At 52.1% G+C, this 24,643-nt stretch overlaps 2 protein-coding genes across 2 annotated transcripts; both read left to right on the top strand.

The window, feature by feature from the left end:
• ARMC6 (armadillo repeat containing 6) lies at positions 260–5,524 on the top strand. Its single transcript, XM_021378588.1, has 8 exons — positions 260–336; positions 614–764; positions 1,092–1,174; positions 1,434–2,004; positions 2,510–2,655; positions 3,243–3,374; positions 3,969–4,106; positions 4,728–5,524. The coding sequence occupies exons 2-8, from the start codon at positions 644–646 to the stop codon at positions 4,938–4,940; spliced, it is 1,404 nt and encodes a 467-aa protein (XP_021234263.1). The 5' UTR covers positions 260–336; positions 614–643; the 3' UTR covers positions 4,941–5,524.
• SLC25A42 (solute carrier family 25 member 42) lies at positions 7,106–24,609 on the top strand. Its single transcript, XM_021378648.1, has 8 exons — positions 7,106–7,165; positions 13,625–13,747; positions 15,160–15,271; positions 17,525–17,550; positions 18,317–18,483; positions 19,130–19,246; positions 19,737–19,888; positions 20,284–24,609. The coding sequence occupies exons 2-8, from the start codon at positions 13,664–13,666 to the stop codon at positions 20,607–20,609; spliced, it is 984 nt and encodes a 327-aa protein (XP_021234323.1). The 5' UTR covers positions 7,106–7,165; positions 13,625–13,663; the 3' UTR covers positions 20,610–24,609.

Here is a 24,643-nt window from a genome sequence, read left to right as displayed (position 1 = left end):
GGGGAGGAGGAGTAGGAGACCGGGCGCGGAGCCGCCTGCTCCCGCTGCGGCGCGGCTGTGATCTCCCCCTTAGTGCGCCTGCGCAAAGTGTTCGACCCGATGCGCGAACCGAGCGGGAGCGCGGCGGGAGCGTGCGCGTGCGCACTCGGAGCACCCGAGCTCTCTTTGGCTCCGCGTTTCTTCGCCCTGGAGAAGTTGGCGTGACTTTTTTAACGCATGCGCCCTCGTGGGTGGGTGGATGGGCGGGGCCGGTGGCGTACGGCGGCCGAGGCGGGTCAGGCTGAGCCCGCGGCCCTTTGTCAGGTGGCAGGCGGCCGGCAGGGAGCGGCGGGGCGGGTACGAGGTGGGACCCCGGGAGGACCGAGTGCCGGGGGCTGCTCCAGCGCCTGGGCCGCGTCCCGGGCTCTCTGCGAGGGCAGAACGAGCGGCGGGGCCGGCTGCCTCTCCACATCGCAGCGCTGGGCCTCGGGAATTCCGCCCGTTCGCTTTTAGCTGTTAAAAAAACCCCGTCCCTTTGGCGATGCGTTTTCGGATTTGAGCGTTTCTGTTTTGTGGAAGAGCGTTCCCGCCTCTGTTCGCGCCTCGCGGTCATCGCGGCCTTTCCTCCTCGCAGCGCTGCGGACGGCGGCTCCCGTTGGCCGCCATGGGCTCCAAGCACATCGCCCAGGAAACGTTCGATGACGCCGTGCAGGAGAACATCGCTGAGTTCGAGATGGACCCGGAGGAGGCGGTGCGGGAGGCGGTGCAGCAGTTTGAGTCCCAAGGTACGGCACCAGGGCTCAGGGTCACCCCGTGTGGAAGCGAAGCCTTCGTAGAACGGGGTTGCTGGTAACGTGGTTTTAGGGAGGAGTTATGGCTGGAAAACTGCTTGAAGTGCGACTGCAAAGCGCAGCTCAGTAACCAGAGTTTCTAATTGATGTTGGTTTGGGGTGAGCGCTCTGCTGGTGACAAACCTTTAACGCGTTTTCTGCATCTTTGTGTGCTGATCTGCTCGTTACAATCAGCTTCTCGTTGTTTGCTGTTGCTCACTTCGTGGGTTTTGCTCAAGCTCCCGTAACTAACGTGATTCTTGTTTCTATTTTTCCTTTTAGGTGTTGATTTAAGCAATATTATCAAAGCTGTGCGGCAGCCGGCCTCTGAAAATGGTCAAAAGCAAAAGCATGAAATTTTGATGGTAGGACTACAACTTTGTGCTGTCTTCTAGGCACGAGGGTTAACTGCTTATTGAAGTAGCAGGCTGAGAATCATGAAGCATACCTTCTCCTGTATGGAGTTCCTCCAAGGGTTTTGTGCATGATGCTCTTTGAGGAAGCTGTTTCTTGGCTATGCCTAATTAATTTACATATTCAAATGTGTTTATCTATAATAATGACTGTAACAAGCTGCTCCTATACAGTTCAGATTGAAAAATAAAGCTTGTTTTCTTTTTTCAGACTTTAGATTCCCTTGGGAGATCTGTTGCTGACTCTGATCTGGCTGAGATGGCTGAGCAGCTGGTGGTCTTCACTGAGCAGTGCAAAGAGCAGCTGGCTTTTCGCTACCTGGCTGGGCAGAATGGTGCCTATCCTGTGGTATTCTCTGCCTGCCAGTTGGCTTCGGGAGACAGGAGTTTAATGATGAAAGCCTTTAATACTCTGTCTGCCATCTTGGATGGGCAGCCAGACTTACTTGACTCCGCTGGCCAGGATCTACTGCTACAAACTCTGAAAGAATACAGGGAGGATGCTGAAATGACGCTGGCTGGGATCCGATGCATTCGACATGCCTGTCTGAAACACGAGCAGAATCGCCAGGACTTTGTGAAGGGTGGGGTTCTGCCACTCCTGACTGGAGCCATAGTCCTGCACGGAGATAGCGCTGATGTCGTCCGAACGGCCTCGTCCGCGCTCCGGATCATGACGTTTGATGATGACATCCGTGTGCCCTTTGGTCACGCTCATGATCATGCCAAAATGATTGTGTTGGAAAACGATGGGTTGAGGGTTCTCATTGAAGCTGCAAAAGGTAAAACTCACCCTACGGCTGTTGATCCTAATTTTGAATCATCCGTGCTTTCTTATCTTAAAACTGTGCTTTGTAACGCAAGGCTCCCTAGAGATCGTTTGGAAATTTGGTACTTAAGTGGTTTAATTCCTTTGAAGTGTGCCCCAAGAGAGAGATACAATGAGTGCTCTGGAGGCCAGCAGTACCAAGGGGGCAGTTACAGAGCTATGTGTCAGACTGCCTGGGAAGTACTTCACAGTCCAGTGCAGGATTACAGATGCAGCATCCTTGCTGAGGTGCCGCATTCCTGCCAAGGAAAGATATTCTCCCTGTCTAGATACAGAGCAAACAGAATGTCATCTGTGATAATCTGTTGTAAGCTGCAAGCGGGGATTAGCTGTTTCCTGGGGGTGGTGTGTTGTTTTTTGGTTGGTTGTTCTTTGAATGAAGAAAAAGTACAGCACCTTGAATCTGCTAGCAGGCTTCCTGGCTCATAATTCTTCCATTCATCATCTCTCCTTTACAGCATTCACAGATAACTGCAGTGTTCTCAGTGAGCTCTGTGCCACCCTTTCTCGCCTCTCGGTCAGGAATGAATTCTGTCAAGAAATTGTGGACCTCGGGGGCTTAAATTTTATGGTCTCTCTCCTGTCTGACAGCATTGATCATCCAGTGAGTAATATAAAGTGTGCTAGGGGGACTGAAAATAACACGACGGACTCTGGGATTTTTGATTTTTTTTCAAATCCTGGCTGTGAATGAGCCTTAATGCATCATTTTAGATGCAGTTAGTGTTGAAACCCAACTGTTGATCCCATTTACCTCTGTTTAAAACTTCATGTGCAACTTCTATATGTGCTCTGTCACTTAATAGTGGTGTAATTGAGTCCCCTACTCGTGGATATCTCTTCTGTCCTGCCCGGTCCACAAGGAGAGTTCTGCTTGGTCCCAGAAAAGCTGAGCTTCTGGTTTTCTACCTAGAAGAGGTAGAAGGGTACCTAGAAAGCGTAGAAGAGGTTCAAGAGGATTGATTGATTCTTTAGATGTTTTTGGAAACCTCTGCCAAACTAACAAGTTCCTTGTTATTCTGCCTAGCGAGAAAGCGTACCTGAGATTTGAGTTGCTGAGAATAGCGTTGGTGTTTGTAGCTGGAAATTGAAACTGTTTGAGTGGAGTTGCTGGGGGATGTTCTAGATGACTCAAAACTGCAACATTTCTCTTACTGCTTTCTAAGCTGTTCTTTTCCTTGACGAATGCAGGATGTGGTGAGGCAGGTGCTGAGTGCCATCCGAGCGATTGCAGGTAATGACGATGTGAAAGATGCCATAGTCACTGCTGGTGGAACTGACCTCATTGTGCTCGCTATAAGCCATCACCTTGCCAACCCTCAGGTATGCAGCTAATTGCTTAATGATGGTGTCCCACAGAGGCTGGGAGCAGAGGGCTGTGGGCTGTGTAACACAGGGCTCTTGTGTTTTAGATGGGAGCAATCCACAGCTTTGCTCTGACTTGTGGTAAACAGCCCGTGCTGAGAGCAGATGGGTTCTATGTATGTGTGTTAAATGCTTGCACTTAGTTTTATAACCTGAACAATGAACTAAACCTTTAACATACATGTAATATGGAGTGGGCAAGTGCATGCTTTGCCATATATTTGTGTAAATGTAAATGTATACTCAAATTTACTATGTTATCCTTTTTCTTGTCCATGACTCAGACTGGTACTAAATACAGTGTTTTATACTGCAGCTCAGAGTTCAGCCGCTACTGAAGTTATTTTAAATCTGCTGTAAATTGTCATGTGAAATTTGTTTTCCATGTCAGAGAAGCAGGTTGTTTCAGGAAGAAACTAAAGATTACTATTGTTAATATTATTATTTATTAAAGAAATCCCCAAACAGGAGGACAGAACTCGAGACACTTTGAAATTTTCTTTTGTGAAAGCGGCGTTTTCAGCCACTGAGCCCTTCTTCTTTGTCTTGTAGATCTGTGAGCAAGGCTGTGCAGCATTGTGCATGTTAGCTTTGCGCAAACCTGAGAACTGTAATGTCATCATGGAAGGTGGAGGGGCGCTGGCAGCTCTTCAGGCTATGAAAGCACACCCACGAGAAGTGGCTGTACAGGTATTTGCCTCTTGATTATTCGATCAAGATTGGTGTTGTTTGTGTTCACTGCTTCGTTTTGTCCTTTACTTGACAAATACTAAAACGTTCTGAGCAGATTAGAAGATGGGGGTCCTTCATGTAGGTGGTACAACTATTCTGTTGTCCTGATGTGATCAGAGCAGAATTTAGTTTGAGTCTCAAATCCACATCAATTAAGGTTCAGGTGGCTGTGGAATGCCGTGCTTCAGTTGAAGGCATTACTTCTGTTCCTCCCCAGAAGAGTAGGATAAGGGAGAAAAGACTGTATCTTTCAAATACTTTGAAAGAGCAGCTCAAGCTTCTGCAGCACCGTGACAGGAAAGATGCCTGAAAGAGCATACATGGGGATGGAAACGTGGTCTCCTGTCAAAGCAGCATTGTGTCTTAGCATGGTTTTAAGAAGTACTTGGTGTTGTCTGGGTGCTGTTGGCACATCAGCACATTTCTTACAGAAGCATGTGGTCTTTGATAAACTTCAGTGTAAAATAGCAACCGTACTTTGTCTGTGAGTTTTATTCTTCTAGAAAATAGTTTGTTGCTGTCTATAGCATCTCGTGTTTGGTTGCCCAGATGCTAATCTCTCCCGTTTACCTCTCTCAGAAACAGGCTTGCATGCTGATCCGCAACCTGGTTTCCCGGAGCCGGGACTATTCTCAGCCCATCTTAGAGATGGGAGCTGAGGACCTAATAACAGAAGCTCGTGCAACACACAAGGACTGCGATGATGTGGCCAAAGCTGCACTGCGAGACCTTGGCTGCAAAGTGGAGCTCAGAGAGCTGTGGACAGGCCAGAAGGGGAGCCTGGCACAGTGAATCATCCCTCCCCTGAGCAACGGAGCTTAAAGGCATCAATGTACATGAAGTCTAAGGGGGGAAACAAAGTGGCATGGATTAATTTGCTGTTACAGCTGAGCTGGAATATCCGAAGCAAATGCCTGGCTTGTGAAGCTGCAGTGAACTTTCTGTTGGGAGATACAGCTGGAATGGCTTTATGCATTCACAGGCTGCAGATCAGCTCTGTGTAGTAATCATTCCTTGAATCATCTAATGCCTGAAGATGATCTGCTTCCCCCCCCCGTTATTTGTGTTACTTGTGTACAGGAGAGGGCTGCTCCCATGTGCTCTGTTCTATACAGTAAGAGCCAAGGTGGAGGTTGATACATACCATGGCAGCTGGCTCTGGTTGGTTGGCCTGCTCTGTGCTGATGGAAGCTAGCAGCCTGCTCTGGTAATGGGATGGATGAGGAGCAATCCCATAATTTGTGAATGTGTTCTGTCCTGTTGTGCTGTTCTTCTACTAACTTATTTTATTGCTGACCGTACTCTGTGTTGCTTCTTTGTTTTGGATTTTCAGCCAACGTAACACTTTTAGCAAAATGAAGTGAGGATTCTGAATAGTATGGCCTAAACCAACCATCATAAATGATGTTGCTGTTTGCTTCCAGGAGGAAAGATCACGTTTTCTTCCAGTGAGATGAGCAAATCAGGGCCTGGTAGTGAGGATGGTAATTTCCAAGCAGGGACAATCTGGCAGTGGTACCACATGGCAGGAAGCTAGTGCTGGGGAGCCCATGCTTTGGTTATCTCTCAGCAGAGCAGTGCTTGCCAGAACCCTGGGAGAGCTGTAATTGTAACGGAGAGGCTGTGCACCTCTTGCTCTGAAAACAGCTATGGACTTAGGAGCACAACAGAGGTGAAGCATCCAGAAAGCTTCTAAAGTCACCGCTAAAGGCCTGTGTGCCCCCAGCCACCTGGTTCCTTTGACTTGCTGTGCTGCTCTGGGTGCTGGTAGAACCTCCCCCCTGCGCTGCTGCTGTTGTACGTGAGTGAATGTTTTCTAACGTGATACTTCCTGTAGAAGTGTTGATCCCCCAAAACATTTAAAAAAAAATAATAATTGCAGGGGGTGGTTGGTTCTTCGTGGAGCCTCTTGGAGACGGGAGAAGGAAGATGGCAGGAACGCCTCGGTGCTGAGTTTGTAAGCAACTCCTGCTGCAGCTCTGTGCTATCAGCAGGCGCCAGAGGCAGCTGTGTTCTCCAGAGGCCACGAACGCTCACCCCACAAGCAGCATTTGTGTGAGGAGGGGCTGCCAGCCTCTCCCTGGTGTGGAAAGAGCGTGCTGTGTCTGTGCCCTTCTCTGCCCTTGTATCCCTGATCCTCCAGGTGAAGGGGCCCTGCTGCTTCGGGGCAGAGCAGATTGTAGTTGGTAGCAGCACATTTGCAGAGGGGGCCCTGGGGTCCTGAGCGCCCCGGGCCGGGAACTGATGGTGCTGAGCAGCGCCTGCTCCTGGCTGTGTGTCATTGGGGCCTGGAAGGGGAGAGAAGCGCCGTGAGCAATTCAAACGTGGGGCTCCATAGAGACAAGAAGGCTGGCCTTTATTTTCCGTCTATTTTAGCTCCGACTGGGGCATGGGGAAGGGACAGATCAGGGTGAAAGGGCTGTGGGGCAAAGCCCTACGGGGCCACGGCTGCGGGCCGAGCGTGGCATGCTGCCCACGGGGGCACGTGGGCTCCATGTGGGCTGTGTATGGGCTGTGTATGGGCTCCGTATGAGCTGCTGCCGCCGGGGCCGCCCGGCCGGAGCACCGCGCGCTGCCCCAGGGGTCGCTAGAACCGAGCGTGACACGCGTGGCGCGCTGCCATGTGCGACACTGGGACTGCGCACGGCACCCGCCATGCGGGACACGGCTCAGGGATGTCGCGGAGACGCCGGGACCGAGCAGTGACGCGCGGGGTCCTGCGCGCATCTTGCGCGGGATCTGCGCGTTCCATCGCCGCGCAGCGCTGAGCGCACCCCGCCTCTCCCAGGCGCTCCGACGCAGCCCGCCCCTCCCGCCGCTCATTGGCTGCCTCGCCTGCCCGTCTGCGGCCACCCGGCCAATCAGCGCGCGCGGCACCGCCCGCGCCCCTCTGCGCCGCGGCTGCGATTGGCCTGCCCGCGGGGCAAGACCCGCCTCCCACGGGCAGGGCGGGGGAGGGGGAGGCCTGGCGGCCGGGAGGCGACAGCGGTGCGGCGGCGCCGAGCGGAGCGGAGCCGGTGAGTGCGGGCCCGGCCCCGCCACTGGGCAGCGGTGCGGCCCCGGGAGGCCCTCGACGTCGCGTCGGGCCCGAGGGCCGGGAGGACCGCTCGCGGAGGCGGGTGACATTGCGGCGGCCTCGCGCGGGGTCACCGCTCCGTTCGCCCCTCGGCCGGAGGACGGCTGCGGCCGTGGCCGCGCTGCGGGGGGGTGCGGCCGCGCGGGGACGGCGCAGCTCGGGCCCGGCCCGGCGGAGAGCGGCCTCGTGCCGGGGTCAGCGGCGGGCTGCGGGCCGGCCCCGTCCCCCGCCTGTCCCTCTGCCCGTTGCTTGCCTCCGCCCGCCGTCCGTCCCCGCCGATCCCCGCGTGCCTTGCCCGTTCTCCAGTCCCCTGCCCGTCCCCGTGCCCTCTGCCCGCGCAGCCGTCGCCCACCTCCTTCACCTGGCCCCTCCGTCCTCTGCCCGCCCATCCCTCTCTGTCCCCGCTCCGCTGTCCCCGCCCGTCCCCCCACTCCGCTGCCGCTCGGCTCTCCAGACGTGCACTTCGATGCAAGCTGTGGCCGTCGTTCTGTTTTCTGAGTTGATGCGAACGTGAGGACACCGTGAACGTGTGCCGCTCTGCTGTGGGGCTACCCGGGGGACGTGGAAGGCGTTAAACACGGAGCTCTTCCCGTCTCCTGCTTTCACCTCGCTCCAACGTGAGCCCGAAGTTGCGGCGCAGGGGCTGCCTTCCCTCCCGGCCTTCCAGTGTGCGAATGGACGGGGTGTCTCAGGTTGGCTTTAAGACACATGGAAAGTGCTGGAAGTGGTTGTGCAGAATTGCTCAGCGCTGTTCCGCCGTCTGTGCTGTGTGCAGGGTGCCCCGGGCCCAGTGCTTGGTGCTGCCCGCGCTCCGTGGCCCTGAAATCTGCGCTCCCCCAGCGCTCGGAGGGGGCCCGGACACGGCGCTGTTTGCTGGCTGCCGCCTTCCCTGTGCTCCTTGGGCAAATTGCAGACAGCGGGTTTGGAGCGCGCCGTCCCCTGGCTCTTGGTCGTTGGTTGGAGTCTTTGTGCGCGGAACCGCAGAGCGGTTTCTGGAGAGGGTGCGTTTTTACAACGCCTTTTTTTGTTTGTTTGTTTGTTTTTTTTGGTGGTTTGATGAATTTAGAGTGGTTTGAAAACGTTCTGTTTTCCGAATGACTCCGTTCCGGGGGAAGGTTTGTGTGTGCACAGGAGGGGAGAGGTGCTGGTGGGAGCAGGCAGCGTGCAGCACGGGTACCAGCGGGCTGATGGAGGGGCACCAACCTCCTCCGCGTCAAATAACAGCATGTCTGGGTGTCCCAAACCCCAGGGGGTAGCTCTGAGCATCCTCCCATCCCAGCAGAGCTATGGGCTATCAGGGGTCGGTTTTGTTTCCCTGGTCGTTGCGTTGGAAGCTGTGAACGTTGTCTCAAAGAGAGTGGCTGCAGAAGGGGCCAGGGCTGCCCTGGCTGTCACATTTCAGGAGCTCTCTGTCCCCAGCAGCTGCTCCAGGTTCAGGCAGGGGACTCCCAGCTCTTGACAGCACCGCAGGACGAGTCAGGAGCTGCAGCCGTTGCTTTTTGCTGAGCTGCAGCTGCAGCCTGCGCACTGACTTCAGCAGTCCCAGCGGAACGTGTGCCGGGTGTGCTTGGTGCGCTCACCTTTGTGCACAGGTCACCTGGAACGTAAGGCGAGCACCAGCGCAGCTGTGAGTGTGTTCATCTGGTGGAGCAGATGGGTTTGGTACAGGTCAGGCAGGTTTCCTCTTAGGAAGAAGCCCAGGAACCAGAAATAACTTTCTGCTGGTAACTTTGCTCCTAACTGTGTGAAGCTGCATGTAAGTTTACACCGATGGGAACCTGCCACTGGTTCCCAGTGCAGTGTTATTCCTTCCCCAAGAGTGGCGTAGAGATATTCCCGCTGTCTTGTGAAAGAAGACAACTCCTCGTATGGAAAGGTGAGCTGCAACGCAAGCAGCTTGCTCCAGGTGACAACGTAGGTGAGTGCTGGAGATCTTTGCTCTCCAGTGAGGCGTCAGACCCGCTCCTCCTTGCTGCACGTGTGTCTGTGCCATGGGCGGCTTGGTGCTGCTGGGCTGCCGAACTGCAGCGAGCTCTGCGCTGCTGCTCACGTCGCATGCACCGTGTGCAACCCGGGCGTGCAGCAGTGCTGTGCTTGCTGTGGGAGATGGCACCCACCTGCGGCTTCTTCTTAGCCATGGAACCTGTTGAGTTTGTTCTTCTTCTCACGTGCGTTGTAAAGGGATGGGATTTTAGCGTGGAGGTGGTAATGATTACTTGTTTTGTTGAAATGGTTCTGGGCAAAGATCGCTCCTGATTGACCGGGGGTTGTTCGTGTTTCCACTCATCTCTGCATGAATGGAAAAGCTTTGGCCGTGCTGGGGTCGTCCCTCCGGGCCCATCTGTGCCTGGTTTTGCTGTTTTCTGCTTTCAGCCTCTGAAGGAGGAGCTCTCTGACAAACTCGGGCTCAGCAGCTCTCTGCCGTTCAGTCCCCTTCGGGCGCTCTATTCCCCTTCAGACAAAGTTCTAATCTGTCTCACATCTTCAGCTTTTGGCTGTGGAAAGCGTAGCTGAGGTGTTCCCGGCAGCAGCCAGGCAATCTAAAACCATGCAAAGAATTCAGATCCTTATCCTCAGTCCAATTTTGTGAGCTGTGGCTGGTGGAGGGAGGCAGGAGGAGCGTTCCTTTCGTTCTTCGTAACTAAGGAAGCCGCCAAAAAAATTAAAACGCTTCCAGGTACCATCATTGAGTGAGTCTTCTGATGAGGTTGTCAGCGGGTCTTCCAAATCGTGCTGACAGCTCCTATACAGGCTTTTAAAGGGAAAATGCAATGGACTGCTCCTAGCTCGTGTTTCGGGATCGGATCTGAATGCAACCGGAAGATGAATGTGGCTGACGGGAGCCGAGCCTGCCGGGCATCGCTGGGTTTGATTTTTAATGGCTTAATCAAACTGGAAGGCAATGAGGGGCCTCGGGGGACCACCTCTCCATAGTTCATCCCCCTCCTTCCGTGATTTCTCTGAGATGCTTTTGCTCCAAGGGCGAATTGAAGGCGGCCGTGATCGCGGCTCTGCCTCTGTCAGGCTCAATTGCTCAGTTTAACAACTGAAGGGAACCTAATGGAGCAGCTTCCCCGGGCTCTGCTTTGCTCCAGCCTGCCTGGGAGAACGGGTGAGGGTTTCTGCGGGAGCTCTCCGAGCTTGCTTTCTTTCCCTAGTTGAACTATGTGCTTTTATTGGTGATGCGGCGACGTGAACCATGCCGCAATAAAAAAATAAAAATCCGGAAGTGGATAGCTGTTGATTAACGAAGGAAGCTGATGGGTCCGAACGGAATCGTGCAGGTGACTTCACCTGTATGGAACCGAATGGGGCTTTGATTTGCAGTGGGCCGGGTGCCCCGAAGTGGGGCTGTGCGAGGGAGCAGCGCACACGTCCCGCAGAGCAGCTCCATGGGCAGCGTGCTGCTGCTCTCTGCAACTCATTGCTGCTTCTGCTGAGAAACTAATTACCTTAAGACTGCGTAATTTGCTCAAATGCAATGGCTGGAATAGCATCAGGATTGGATTCACCAGTGGCTTTTTTTCTCCGAATCTCCAACGCTTTGGGCAATGATTGGGCACTGCCTGTTGGACATCTTCCCGCTGCGTCGCTCTCACCATCTGAATAACTTGCTTCTGTCATCAGAATCACCACCAAGAAAAGCAGGAGGTCTGGTCTATCAGAGGGCCCGTTTGACAGACGATCGAACTCGTCAGGTATTCATTAAGCACCGCGGGGAAGGAGCAGCAGTGCGCTCGGTGCCGGTGCTGCACGCCTCGTGCTGTGCAGGGAATGGTGCCCGGTTCAGCCCTGAGCACCGGGACGGGCGCTGCCCCGCTGCGTGCCCTGTGTCTGTTCTGCGCTCTGCTTGCTGCAGCTGGGTGCTGCCCGTGGGCTCCGCGCTCCCAGCAAGCTGCTGCGGGCTCGTTGTAACAGCGCTGCGTGTGTTACTCATTAAACCCCTTTAACTTCTGAACTCTGCTTTCTGGTCATGCGTCCCGCGAGGGGACGGGGCGGCTCTGCTCAGGGGTCCTCTGCAGATGTGCAGGGAGGGTTTGTGTAACGGCCGCGGAGATCACGCGTTACAAGGAGCAGAGCTCATCTGCAGCCATTCTTTTTGGTTTTTTTTTTGTTTTTTTTTTGTTTTTTCTTGTTCCCTGTGGCTTTGGAAATGTAAGTAATGACTGTGTATGGGCTGGGTGAAGCGCGAGGGGTGAGAGCACGTCCAGCTGCTCGGTGTTGGGTTTCCGTCGGTTGCTTACTGAAGGGTCTGATGCACATATATGTACATATGTGTATATATATGAGAGATAATGTCTGCTTTCTAAGGGCCGGGCCCTACAAGTGTGGACTGAAGCTGAAAAGCAAAGCTTTATTTTCTGTCTCTATGTGCGTCATTACTTGGAACAGCCAGAACTCAGTAACTCCAAGAAGTCAGAATCCAGCCCACCTCCAAAATAAGGCATTGCTGCATTGCTTTGCAGGGAGCAAATGGGGCTGCAAGTAATAAGTGCTGCTTTTGTATTTAAGGCTCCACGAGCGTAGGGCTTGCATTTACACTGAGCACGTGGGCAGCCCTGGTGTGTAACACGGAGCGCGTGGACAGGTGGTGCAGGATCAGGGCGTGAGGCACTGAAAGTACAAGAAAGAACAGCTCTGAATAGCATCAGGGACAAGATCTTTGAGCAAACAGGCATCGCCTTTAGGCATGGGCGTCTTCCAGGGTAAGTCCAAGTTTAATAATAGCAGTTTAGGATTGGAGATTTCCTTTCAGTCATCATCTTTCTCAATCACCCTTCAGAGTCACATTTTAAAACAGTTGCACGTCGCGTTCCTAAGCTCTTCAGCACGAGTTCTATTTTGGTGGGTTTATTTTTGGCCGAGATCAATCTGATATTGTGACCTACATTTCTCCTGGGGATAATATCTGCCCGGGAGCTCTCCCTGCTCCGCTGAAGGGCACCGCTTCGCAGCGCCTTTTCCAGCTACGTGAGAAGAGGAGGAAAGGAAATAACGACAGGTAGTAATTAGAAACAATCAGCAGGCTGCGTTCTTCAGAGTAACTCGATGCAGCGCTCTGCTCTCAGGAACCACCTCCATCCTTATGGGGACTTCTGTGCACGTGGTCTGATGGGACCAGGCCTTCACAATAGAACTTCCCAAGTGCCAACGTTGGGGTCGTGTTGGGCTGTCGGATGCTCTCTTTCATTGCAATGCGGAGTTATTTGAGCAGCATCCTGAGAGCTCCTCTTTTGGAAGGCACCTCCAGGAGCTGTGAGCACGCTGTGTCTTCCCGGAGCTCTGGCAAGCGGTGTTGGCGTTAAGGATAACCAGGGCATGAATCTGTGGGCCATGCACAGCTCCATCACTGCAAATTGGTCATGCACGGATACAGCCAAGGCTGAGCCCTCTCCGGCTCCGTGTTAACATCTCTGCTGCAGCCAGGGGGTTTCGAGAGTGAAGGCTGGCATTAATTTATGAGAGCGATGTGGGGAAAAAAAATAGGTCAGCAAGTCTGAAAGGTGCTGACAAGCATATAATGTCTAGAGATTGTTAAAAAGGAGGAGAGAGAAAAGGTCTTCAGGTGGCCTTTCTCAGGAAGCAAGCTGTTGTGCCTCGGGTTTCTCAGGCACGGGATGGGCAGAGATGAAGCATCTTGCTGCAGGATACGGGGAAGCAGCTGGGGAATCCAGGTTTCCCAAGCTCGCGTTCCTTGAATGGAAGCTAACGCGATGGAAAAATGGCTCTTGGAGCAGTCTTGTTGCTTAGAAAATGGATCTTTGTAGCTACACCCCATCTGTGAACCAATGCAGAGCTTGGAGGGCCGACTTCCACTGCAGCTGTGCAGGAAGGGAGCTCTGCAGCCACGGATGCGCTGCGCTCAGCGTATCCCTGTAATGTCACCCACGCAGCCTTGATGGCACGTGTGAGGCATTGGAGCTGTCTGTCCCTTAAAATAACCTGCAGTGGCTCATGGCAGCCTTCGGGGTTGTACTGCTAGGAACATTTTTTTCCATTTTCCAGATCTGGGTTTTAAATTTCTAGATGCCTTCTCCAGTATCCAAGTGATGCAGAACAGTTGGAATGAGTGGCAACCTAAATCGTCACTGTAAGCAGTGGCAGAGGACAGAACAGGGTCAATTCCTTCACTCTTAGAAACCATGCATTTGATTTTGGACCTTGCAGCTGAGTTCCTTGGGAGATAAAAGAATGAATGTGCTCAGTGACACAGTTTTGAGGTAGCACCAAAGCATCTTGCTGCCCCATCCCCGTCATACACACACTTGGATCTCCAAGGATGGCTCTTCTGGAAACCTGGGGTTGGAGTTGGCCCTTTCCTTCCCTTCCAGGTATTTTATGACCTGTGTATTTGCTGCTTTTGATGCTAACGCTTATTTTGTTCTTGTTTTCCATTCAGGAGCCAGAGCCCTTCTGCCCACTTGGAAGTGTAACTGGTATGGGTAATGGTGTGAGAGAAGGTCAAGTGGATTTCAAAGGGCAAGATGTGGAGCCAACTGCATCAGCTCATCTTCCAGCAGAGGTATGAGCGAGAGCACGGGGGCTGCGTGCAGTGGGGCAAGCCAAGAGCTGGGTGACCACACGGGGAGCATCTCAGTGGGACTGGGATTGTGCAGGATACGTCCAAACCATGCAACGTGTGACTGCGCTTTGAGGATGGCTGAGCAGCTCCAGCCCTTGGGAAGGGGCCGGGCATGGCTCGGAGCTGACGGGCAGGCAGGGCTGTGCTCCTCATCCAAGGTTATGTCGTGTTACGTCGGCGGTGGCAGAGCTGGGAAGGGAGCCAGGAGGGCTGCTCTCACTGCTCTCACTGCTCTCACTGCTGTCATGGGCTCCCGTTACGAACACCAGCAGGGAAGGTGCTGCTGAACCTTGCTCTGGTTTAGCTCAGGGTTTCTGCTCGTGTGGAATGACTTTGGTGGAGGAACGAAGCCAAAACTCGGTCTGAAGTTCACACCGTGCTGCCCGTGCGTTGGGCACCGAGTGGGCAGAGATTGGTTCCGTTCGGTTTTCCCCTCCGTGTGTTTTTGTAATAAAAATTTAATGTTTTAGCTGGGAAGCGTGCTGGTGGGGAGGGGAAAAGCGTTAACTCCTCCGTGAAAACACAAAGCATATCAGAATTTAACATTCTTAAGCCTCAGCTTGACTTGTCTCTCAGCCCGTAACCTTCACGGTGTTAGATTTCAAGTCATTTACTTGCTTTCTGCCCATGTGTTACGAGAAGATAGCTGCTTTATAAATATGAGCTGCGGCAGGAATGTCAATAACAGAAACACTTCCATTCCATTTATCATCGTGGGAAGCCTGTCGTGTTTTATTCCTAGGATCCTGGGGACAAAGTAGAAATAAGGCTTGTGTGTTGGTGCAAGAGCAAGAGAGGAATGCAGCTCTGTGCATGGTTAAATCATAAGCAGTGACATTGCCTGCAGAAACCTTAACAGGGAGAAGGCAGCACGCGTGAGAGTGGCAGACCTTGGAACTTTGTGTTTTGGCAGACACGTCTAATCTTTGTTCTTCGTGATCTGGCCAGGAATTTATTGTGCTTGGAGTTTACTGTTTTGAAGGGAATGTTAACATTTCCAAAACACCGGCGCTGATTTTCAGCTGTCTCGAGAGAATCAAAAGCGCTCGTATTGCGTTAGCGGGTAGAGAACATTTCTCCATCGGGCTGGAAGGGACAGAGAAATCCTTGCAAACGACCTGACAAAACAATTTAGGGTGATTGAGATGCTGCACTGAAATGGGAGTGTGTGATCGGGTTGCTGTATCGTGGAGCTTATGTTTGCTAATGGGACAGATTGCAGGATCGAGTGGATGCTCACACCTGAGTTTGGTTCACCCACGTCCCAGGATGGGATGAAATGTAGCAAAGGTAAAATATTACAACTCCTCTTTAGGATTGACCGTGTCACACTGACTAATGCTTTGTTCCAGGGTATCCAGGAGCAGAAGAAAGTGCTTAACTCCCTGATGTCTGGTGCACTGGCTGGTGCTGTTGCTAAAACTGCAGTAGCTCCACTGGACAGGACAAAAATCATGTTTCAAGGTAAGTCCTGCTGGCTTTTGCAAGCTACTCTGACATTATTGCTAACAGAAACCAAACCAGCTCCAAACGTGTTCAGCCAGAATGTCCCCAACCTGCAGGGAGTGGGCAGGATGTGACAGAGCAGTGACGCTGCCACAATGCCACAGTGCATCGAGTCTGAAAACCTATTGTTTGGTTTTCGGTGGGATTATTGCAGATGTCAATCAGCTGTTCATCTGGACGGTGCTTCTGGATCCAGGTCTCGTGGTAGTCAGCAAGAGCTTTGCTATTTCAGTGCAGCGTGGTGCACGCATCGCTGGCTGGGGACAGTTGGCTGCGGCTCGTGAGCGTTCCGTGCCATAAGGGAGGGTGCAGAGCAGCTGGGCTACGTTTGAGGGGATGATTGGTAGCACTTCAGATTTCAGTGCTTGTTCAATTTGGAGAAATAAGGTGAGAGGGGAAGGGAGCGAGGTTCAGTGGGAGAAATGGGAGGAGGTGACGGAGCTGCTGGAGTTGCTTGCTGGTTGCTGGCTGCCAGGCAGCTCCTGCTCACGTGTGCAGCCTTCTCTGGTGAGAGTTGTGTTTTGTTCCAGCTGAACTGCTGTGGTTGGAGTTGAGGTTGATGATGGAAAGCGTCTACAAGAGACAACGAAGCTGGCGTACCTAGCTTTGTATTTCAGAATGCTTTTTGGAACCCTTCAACTTAGTGTGTAGCTAACAATGATGCTCAGCTAATGGGAACAGAAAATGCTCGTGCATTTAGTGGGGTTTGGGGTTCAGCCCCACCACGGGCTCCTCCCAGTTCCCCCATTTCAGCATGAAAGCCACCAGCTGCGTGGTGGGAAGGGCGCATCCAGCTGGTAGAGTAGACATTTGGTGAGGCCAGGAGTTTTAAATCCAGCTGACATCCCAGATTAAATGAATTGGGTAGGTTTACTGTAATCCCCGGACGAGATTTAATTTTAAATTGACTTTCATTTGACGTGATTTCCAATCTCGGCGTAGCAGGGATATAGATGAGGGAGCTGAGGCTGCGGGGAGCTCAGCCCGGGCTGGCTGCAGCCAGGGGCTGCGTCTGTGAGCACGGAGGACGTGCTGTGCTTCCCCAGCAGAACGAGCACTGCGGTTCATCTGAGGTTGGGATGTCAGGATCAGAGGTGAGACGGGAGCTGCCGAATTGGGATGAGTCATCAGCTGTCCGTATAAATCACCCTTAACACGCGCAGCCCTGCGCGTTCTACAGGTCCTGTTTGGTTCATTGGGTGTTTGGCCCATTAAACTTGCTGCAGAGGATATGACTAAAGATGGCCTGTTCTGCCCCATTTCTTCTCCGGTGGGTTTCCCACTCTCTTGCTGCGGTGGAGGCTTCCACCACGGCCCCGTTCCCTTTCTGCGAGGAGGGAAAGCATCTTGGGGTCATGTGAACGTGGGAGATTGTCCTTTGATCTGAGGACCCAGTTCCCGTGGGAGTGGGGAAGAGGTTTCTTTTCCATTGCAGTCAGCCCTGAGCGGTTACAGGGGTGGTGTTCGTTATTAAAAAAAAAAAAAGCTTTGAATTGCATAAAGGAGCAGCGCAGTGAAAATGTATTTGCATGCGATTGTTTGACACACTTGAGAGGTTACAAGTCTCAAAGGAGTTCGAAAGAAACTGCAACAGAGACTTAATTGGAACCACGTTTCATTAGCGTTGCTGTCCGTGTTTTCGCCTGGGTTTCCTTCCTGCTGCAGGGATGTTACAAAGCAGAGCTGCTGCATGCCAAATAAAGCTGGCTTCCCCAGGCCTCCCGTGTTACATACTTAAAGAGATGCTGTCAATTTGAATGGATGCAAGAAAAGAAGCCGAGTGTTCATCTGAGTTTTGTGAGGATGAAACCATTGTAGCGTGGAGCCTCGCTCGCAGAGCTGCGCCGGGCGGGAGCGCTGGGCTGCAACCTGTGCGTGGAAACGCGCTGCTCAAACCCGAGCTTGGCGCCTGCCCTTTTTTTAATTGATGCTCTTATTTGCTTTTTTTACTCCTGTAAATTAAGAAGTGACAGAGTGTTTTTGCAAAAGCAGGTGGAGGAACGAGCTCCTGCTCTGCCGTGCAGCGTTGGTGAGCGCTCACCTTGGGGAAGCCTTTGCTGCTTGCAAAGAATCACTGTTTTTTTTTGTCTTGCATTAATTCCTTTTATTTTTATCTCTGAGATAAAACACCTCTATTTCTTAGATTAAATGCAATGGTCTCTCTGATCCTTCTAAGTGTACTGAGACCTAACGCTCGCTTTTTCTTTTCAGTGTCTTCAAAAAGATTTTCTGCCAAGGTGAGGTGATGTGTCTGTCTCCCGTTCACCCGAAGTGTTCGATTAATGGTAGCAATATCGCCCTAAAAGCATCTTTTGTTTGTTTGTGACTTACCTGGGCTTTATCAGCAGCACCTGTAGTGGAAGAGCACAGAGGGAAGGACTGGAAATAGTATTGTTTGTAGCGCTCCTGCTGATGGTTTTGCCCATTGCCAAGCACTGGGGGACTGGGTCCTCATTCTGCAGGTGCTACCTGTGATGTGGCAGCAGGTGCTGTGACCTGGCTCCGAGCTTTTCCCTTCTCCCGTGGTTGTTCCTTCCCCCTAGTTGCCCCTGGACTTGTTTCAGGATGTCTGGGAAATCTGAATGCGGGCGCTGATCCCTCTCGTGGCACGCTGGATGTTCTGCTGCATGTGCATTACGGCTGTTCCCTGCGTGCTGTGCTAATATGTATCATCCAAATGCTTCTGTCTTACGCTAAGAAGATTAATTTGGGTTGGAAAAAAAACATCAGCCCAACTCTGTGCCTTGGCCTCAGAGGGAAAACAAGGATGTGAAACTGTTTTCCCAGCTCCCGTTGTTTTTGCTTTAACGTATGTAAGTCGTTCTCCCTAGAGAACAGGTTTCAGTTGTCTCATTCCAGAGTCGGGGCTGTAACAGCTGACAGCAGGGGTAGGGGGCAGGGAGGCTTCGGAGGGGTTAAGCTGCAGGGTCACCTTTTCCCCCTCTATTGTTTGGACTCCTCTTATCATGATCTCCCATCTGACCTTTGCTCCGTTGCCTGCAGGAAGCCTACAGGCTGATTTATCGCACCTACCTCAACGAGGGCTTCTGGAGTCTCTGGAGGGGGAACTCGGCCACCATGGTGCGCGTGATCCCTTACGCTGCCATTCAGTTCTGCGCCCACGAGGAGTACAAGCAGCTCCTGGGCAGCTACTACGGCTTCCAGGGAAAGTAAGACGCAGCGTGGCTTTGATCCTTGCAGAGGAGGAGGATGGAGCGTTTTGTGGGGCTGTAGGTTGCAGGGAGGGAGCACGTTTCTCTGCTTTCTTCAGGCCTGCTGGGCTGAAAGCTCCCGGCCCAGGGTTGTGCCAGCCCTGCTCTCGATGGCTTTGCAGAGCAGCGTGCGAGGGGGCTGAGCAACGTGCTGGGTTTCTAGTCCTGCACAGAGGAGACCTTTGTGAGAAGACTGTTTTCTAGAGGCCTGAGCAAGAAGTGGCCTAGATGTTGAGTTAACACTTCCCTGTGCTGAGAGTGGGCAGACAAAGCAAAGAGCATTTCTGTGCAGGAGAAGCAACAAGACCCAGCCTTCTGCTGCTAGCAGAGCCCTTCACGTGCCTGCAGCCTGAGCCTCTTGCTCTTGGGCACGCGGTGTCTGAGACACCCCAGGTCAGCCGTGCTGTCCTCAGTGTCCTCTAAGACCTCAGTTTGAAATAGCTGTGGCAAACCACAGCTGCTCCAACCCGTACCCACCCAGCTCTCTGAAGTACACAGACAGGGAAGGGATTCAGTAGCTGGTAGAGTAGAGTCCTGCTGAAAAGCCACATCGCATTACCATCTCCAGGTGATCTGTTTGGTCTCTTCTCTCACCTTACTTTAGAGCGCTGACACCCTTTCCTCGATTCATTGCTGGCTCTCTGGCAGGCACAACGGCTGCCATGTTAACCTACCCCTTGGATATGGTCCGTGCTCGAATGGCTGTCACGCCGAAGGAGATGTAAGTGCCTAATGAAAGCAAGTACCACCACCACGAACAAACACAGAGCTTTCTTTTAAGGTCAGATGGTTTTATTCCCGTTTTCTGGGTCACTTCTTGCTCGGAGCCTTTGGTGTAATAAACATGTTACCGCTTGGGTCTGAGCGCTGATGAAATGACCAGAACCCTGGTTAGTCCTGGGAGTGGAAGGAGCAGGATAGTCAAAAACCTCCCCAGAAAAACCTGCTTGTTGGCTTGCTAGGAGGCCAGCTGGCACAGTGTCTCGGGGAGACCGAACAGACAGGGCAGCATATTGTGATAGGGCTGGGGGAGAGCTGGTGACTGGCTTCTCCGCTTGCAGATAGGTTTCTGAAATCCTTTCTGAGCTGTCTGATGAGCTCAGAGCCGAATTAATTAATTGTTGATCCTTCAGAAAGCCCTATTGGAAACATTACCCGTATGTGCAGGCACTAACTAGCGCAGATTTGGTTTTCCTGTGTCCACGTGCCAGGTACAGCAATATTGTTCATGTCTTCATCCGAATATCCCGAGAGGAAGGATTGAAAACGCTGTACAGGGGATTTACACCAACCATCCTTGGAGTGATTCCGTATGCTGGGCTTAGCTTCTTCACCTATGAGACACTGAAGAAACTACATGCAGGTAATGGATCCTTTGTTTTCTTGGCTTTCAGATGAAGTGGTGTAGGCTTTTGGCCAATTTCAGGTGTTTGAATCCCGTGGTGCAAGTCCCCTTCCTGGCCTTGAAGCCGATTGTTAAGTTCTGTGCTTGTGGAGGATGCCCTGTGCCTCCCTCTCCCCAGTCCCAGACTTTGAAGAGGGCAAGCTGCAGAAGAGCAGCATTTCCACCTCTCACCTCCCTGTTCCTCTGCAAGTCCTGAGTGCAGAGAGGACATGGTTACTTCCCAAGCCAGCTAACAACCAAATCGGGAACGACACCCTGGCACTCGCTCCTCTCTTTGGCTCATGGCCCACTTGACCTGAGTCATACGTTTATTGCAGGGAGCTCTCCACACTCTGCTACTTTCTCTTTCCCAGATCACAGTGGGAAATCGCAGCCATCCCCTCCGGAGCGGCTTTTGTTCGGTGCCTGCGCGGGTTTGATCGGCCAGTCGGCGTCTTACCCCCTGGACGTGGTTCGCCGGCGAATGCAGACGGCGGGGGTTATGGGACACACGTACAGTTCCATCCTTCTCACCATGCAGGAGATTATAAGAGAAGAGGGACTAATCCGTGGTTTGTACAAAGGACTCAGCATGAATTGGGTCAAAGGTCCGATTGCAGTGGGAATAAGCTTCACAACCTTTGACCTGACGCAGATCCTTCTCCGTAAATTACAGCACAGCACTAATGTTGAAAGGTAGTAGCTTAATCCCCGCAGCCCCCGCTGGAGAAAAGCACGACACGTGTAGAAAGAGCAATGCTAGCGTTCCCTCGCTCCGTACGTGCTCTCCTGCAGCTGAGAACTTACCTTTCCTGTTTGTTTCTTTGTTCCTTTTGTGCTCTTGTTTGGTTATTTCCTTCTTTTTTTAATGAGCCTCCGCGTCGTTTTGAAACGTCAACCTGAAACTAACCCTTTCCTAAATGAAATTCTCTCCGCCGCTCCGCAGAACGGCGTCCTCTAGAGCGGCTGCCTCATCCTTCTGCATTGCCCTTTGATGCTGGGAGTGGAGCCTCTCATACAAACAAGCGTGTGCTGCTGCGCTCCACGTCTGCTCCCTGGGCAGGTGGAGAGGGGTGAGGAGACAGAGAGGACTCAGTGCTGCTGGAATGAACTCCCGAGCGTGGGGAGTGAGCGCAGCTCCTGGAAGGCGCTTCCTGCCGAGCACGTGCAGGCTGGAGGCAGTCTGCCAAGTGCAATATTCCAGTTAATCTGTCGGGAATGCCAGATTCCTCTGACCTGTGTAAGCACTGGGCTCCGTGAAACAGGACGCAGCAGGATTTAACAGGTCCGGGTCACTTTTTTTTTTTTTCTTCTGGAAGCTGAATGTGAGCTCTGGATTTCTGGCTGGAAGTGCTGCCTGTTTTCAGACGTTCTTTTCGTTTCTGGGTTGAGTTGCATAAATTCTCCCTTGCGTGCAGTGTTCCCCTGAGATTACCAAAGACTGCAGACAGCAGGGGAGGAAAGTTCTGAGCAGTTTTGTAGATCAAATTCTTACGCTTGTCGGTGTCATTGACTGGGGCTGCGCCTGGGATCACAGACTGGATTGGATCAAACTGCAGTAGCGCTTTCGGGCCGTCGGAACCCTTCCGTTGTCGTCATGGTCTTCAAGGCAGCAGTTCTCCCAGGGATTTGGCAGGCTGTAGTGCCCTGGGCGAGAAAAGGGAACTGTTACATACTTCAATTTTCAGCAGTTCTGTCCTTCAGTATTATCGTCGCTGCTTTATGCACGTGGCAGGAACAAACATCTCAAAGATGCACACGTGATGCAGGTTGAGCTGCCCCCCAAAGGCTGCTTGTGTCTGGTGAACGCAGCCTGGTGGCCCTGCTTCCCAACAACCTCGTTGTCCTTTGGTGCCTGCTGTGTTCGTTAGTCCGCACCCAAACCCACTTGCTTTCAATCCTAGAGTTCCTCTGGACCGTGTCCTCAGGAGAATGGGCTCCACGGTCAGTTCTGACCCCTCAAAGCTTATGGACAGTGCCAATCATTCCCAGTTGCAATTAGAAAATGAACGGTAAAGTACCTCTCATTGTTTCTATTTCAAGTCAGGCTTCAGAGAAATGGAGATCTGAGGGTGGCTTTGTTTTATGTTCTGTTCCTGTATTAAATTCGGAGTGCAGGAGAGGTCACGACAAGCTTTAGACTTCTGTGGGAATCCGATTCCACAAACCAAGATTAAAAATCCCTTTCCAGCTGATACAGCCCATGTAGAGGGGAGATAACGTACAAAAGAAAAATAAGGCATAATTTAAAAGCTGTCCTTCTCTGGTGTATATATTTTAGTCACTGTAGTTTGAGCCTCGTGTCACGGCTTTATTAATGGGAATGGAGGTAATTGCACAACTGGTAGAAATAGCTTTTTCCTTTCTTTTGTCTTTGCACTTGTTCTTCGGAGCATAACTTGCTTCTAATGCCAAATATTTCCCTAGGAATCGAGCACTTGTGCTTCCATTTGGTGGACGTGGCGGGGAGCCAGCATCCTGAAGTATTAGCGTGCGTGTTGATTCCTGAGCACAGGGATCGATCCTACTCTAATGGTTGTGGATGGGCAGGGTATGAACCGCAGTGATTTCTGCCTCTAAGCCCACAAATGATGATTTCCGTTGTGAAACTTGACTGCAGTCACCGTCTTACCTTGTAATTAAATGTTAGGTGTCGTCATAAGAGTCGTTAGAGATGATAGCCACGATTCTGTATGTTTTTACTCCATTGCTAATGGAAGATGATCAGCTCTTTTCTTCATTGGGTGAAATGTTCAGTCCTTTGCAAGAGCTCTGATTTCTTTTCTCCAATGGAGAAGCCAATTACTTCTGCTCTTGCCTTGATCTCTCTTGGCCTGGTGAGGAATTCCTGAGGCAGCTGCATCTCAGTGCAGGAACGAGGTGCAGGCCAGCACCGAGGAGTGTCCGTGCTGGCTGTGTGTAGGTGTGTGCGTGCGTGTACAACCCACACCGAGTTGTCGCTCAGCTTGGAGGCTGCTGGTTCGAAGCACAGTCCTTTCTGCACTGATGAGTACCGTAGTGACAGCAGAGGAAGCTGGGCTGCACCAACCAAGCTCAGGCAGGCTGCTTTGCTCTACAGTACGGTGGGTGGTTGGGGCAAGCACAGCAGGTCTTGTATTACAAGATGCTGAGCGTCACCGAACCCCTGTGGCAACAGAGGTGGCTTCATTGTTCCTGGGTCCTGACTGAGCAAGGGTTTACACTGATGGCTGACGACTTGTTTGGGACTGCATGGGAGGAGGGGGACTCGCAGGGCTCCTCTTGCCATGCTGGGCCATGCAGCTGGTGAGTTGGTGAGCAGGGATCCCGGGGAGGGGATGGCTTGTGGCACCTCGCAGCCTGCCAGGAGCCTGAGGGCTGAGCTGAGCATGGAAGCCTGAAGCACAGCCCGGCTCGGAAGAACTGAGCCGAGAGAAGTTGTTCCTTCATTAGCAGCTCCACCTGATTTGAATTCAGTGAACTGTTAGCCAAACACGTTTCCCGGTTTTGCAGGCTGAGCGCTTGTTCGGAGAGAGATCTGAATTCAGCCTGTAATTGTTTTGGTGCTTTTATTTCTTGGGCAGGAGAATAACTGTGTCACCGCTTTGGGCTGTTTTGAATACTTCTTTTTCTTTGGTTTGAATGTAAAAGAGGAGAAACGGAGTGTTCTCTTCCCTTCTCTTAATCTTTGCATGAATTACGTTCCAGATCTCTGTGCTGCCTGGAATGAGCGCCCCAGGAGCTCTGGGCACGGTGATTTGGAAGGGGAGGTGCCTGTGTGCTGGCCGAGAGCCATTCCTTGAGCTCTGAGAACGAAGAGAAGTCTAACAGGAATGTCCTCTAGTTCATCTTCTCTTTAAAACTAATTTGCTACCCCAAATTCCACAAGTTTTCATTTTGAAATTCCTTGCTTTAATTTTCGAGTCACGCGTCTTACCTTTCTCGAACGCATTACTGCCAAACGTTCATCTGTGCTTTTATTTTATTTTTTTTTTTCCTTTTCTTCCTGCTTCTGCACCTTTAGTTCTGCACTCGCACTTCGAGAAAATCAGGTCCAATGAAATGCATCTGAAATGACAAAACTGGAGCGTTGATAGGGATCCCCGAAGCAGTCCTGCTCACAGGCAAGGAGGCTTCTGCTTGGGGCAAGGAGGTAAAGGCACGAGGTGACGGGGCAGAAGGTTTTGGGAAGGTTCTTGGATTCCTTGCCCAGCCTCACGCCTTCCCTTGGCTCACCACGAAGCTGCTCATCACCTCCTCTCTGGGTACCTCTGTGCAGTGCTGTGCTCAGTGCGAGCGGTGCAGGGACAGCAGGGGCATCACTGAAACCCACGGGATGAGCATTGTCCAACCCCTTTCTCCTGGGCCGGTGCAGAGGAGGAGGTGTGGGGCCGTCCTGCATGACAGCCTTTGTTACTGCAGGGCTGATGCTTCCTGCTCCCCTCCACGCCACGTGATGGATGCAGGGTGTCCCGGCGCTGCTCGCTGCCTGTGTGGTCTATGCATATATTAGCACAAACACTGCTAAATGCCTTTTGTCCAGACGTGTCCTCACCATCCGTGTGCGTGTGTGCGCGTGCGTCAATTTTTGACTGCTTTTCTTGGATCTGGAGTTCTATTTTATTGCAGTGAAGACACTTTGTTATATATATAACGTTTATATATTTTAAGATTTGTGCCAAGAGAGGATGTATATTTAATAAAAAATCTAATTGACTTTGCAGGCTCTGAAAGGCCCCTTCTGTTGTACTCTGT

This window comes from Numida meleagris, chromosome 27 (assembly GCF_002078875.1).
Source record: "Numida meleagris isolate 19003 breed g44 Domestic line chromosome 27, NumMel1.0, whole genome shotgun sequence".
Classification (NCBI taxonomy): domain Eukaryota; kingdom Metazoa; phylum Chordata; class Aves; order Galliformes; family Numididae; genus Numida; species Numida meleagris.
Note: the sequence above shows the minus strand (reverse complement) of the source record. Positions and strands in the feature narration are given on the sequence as shown.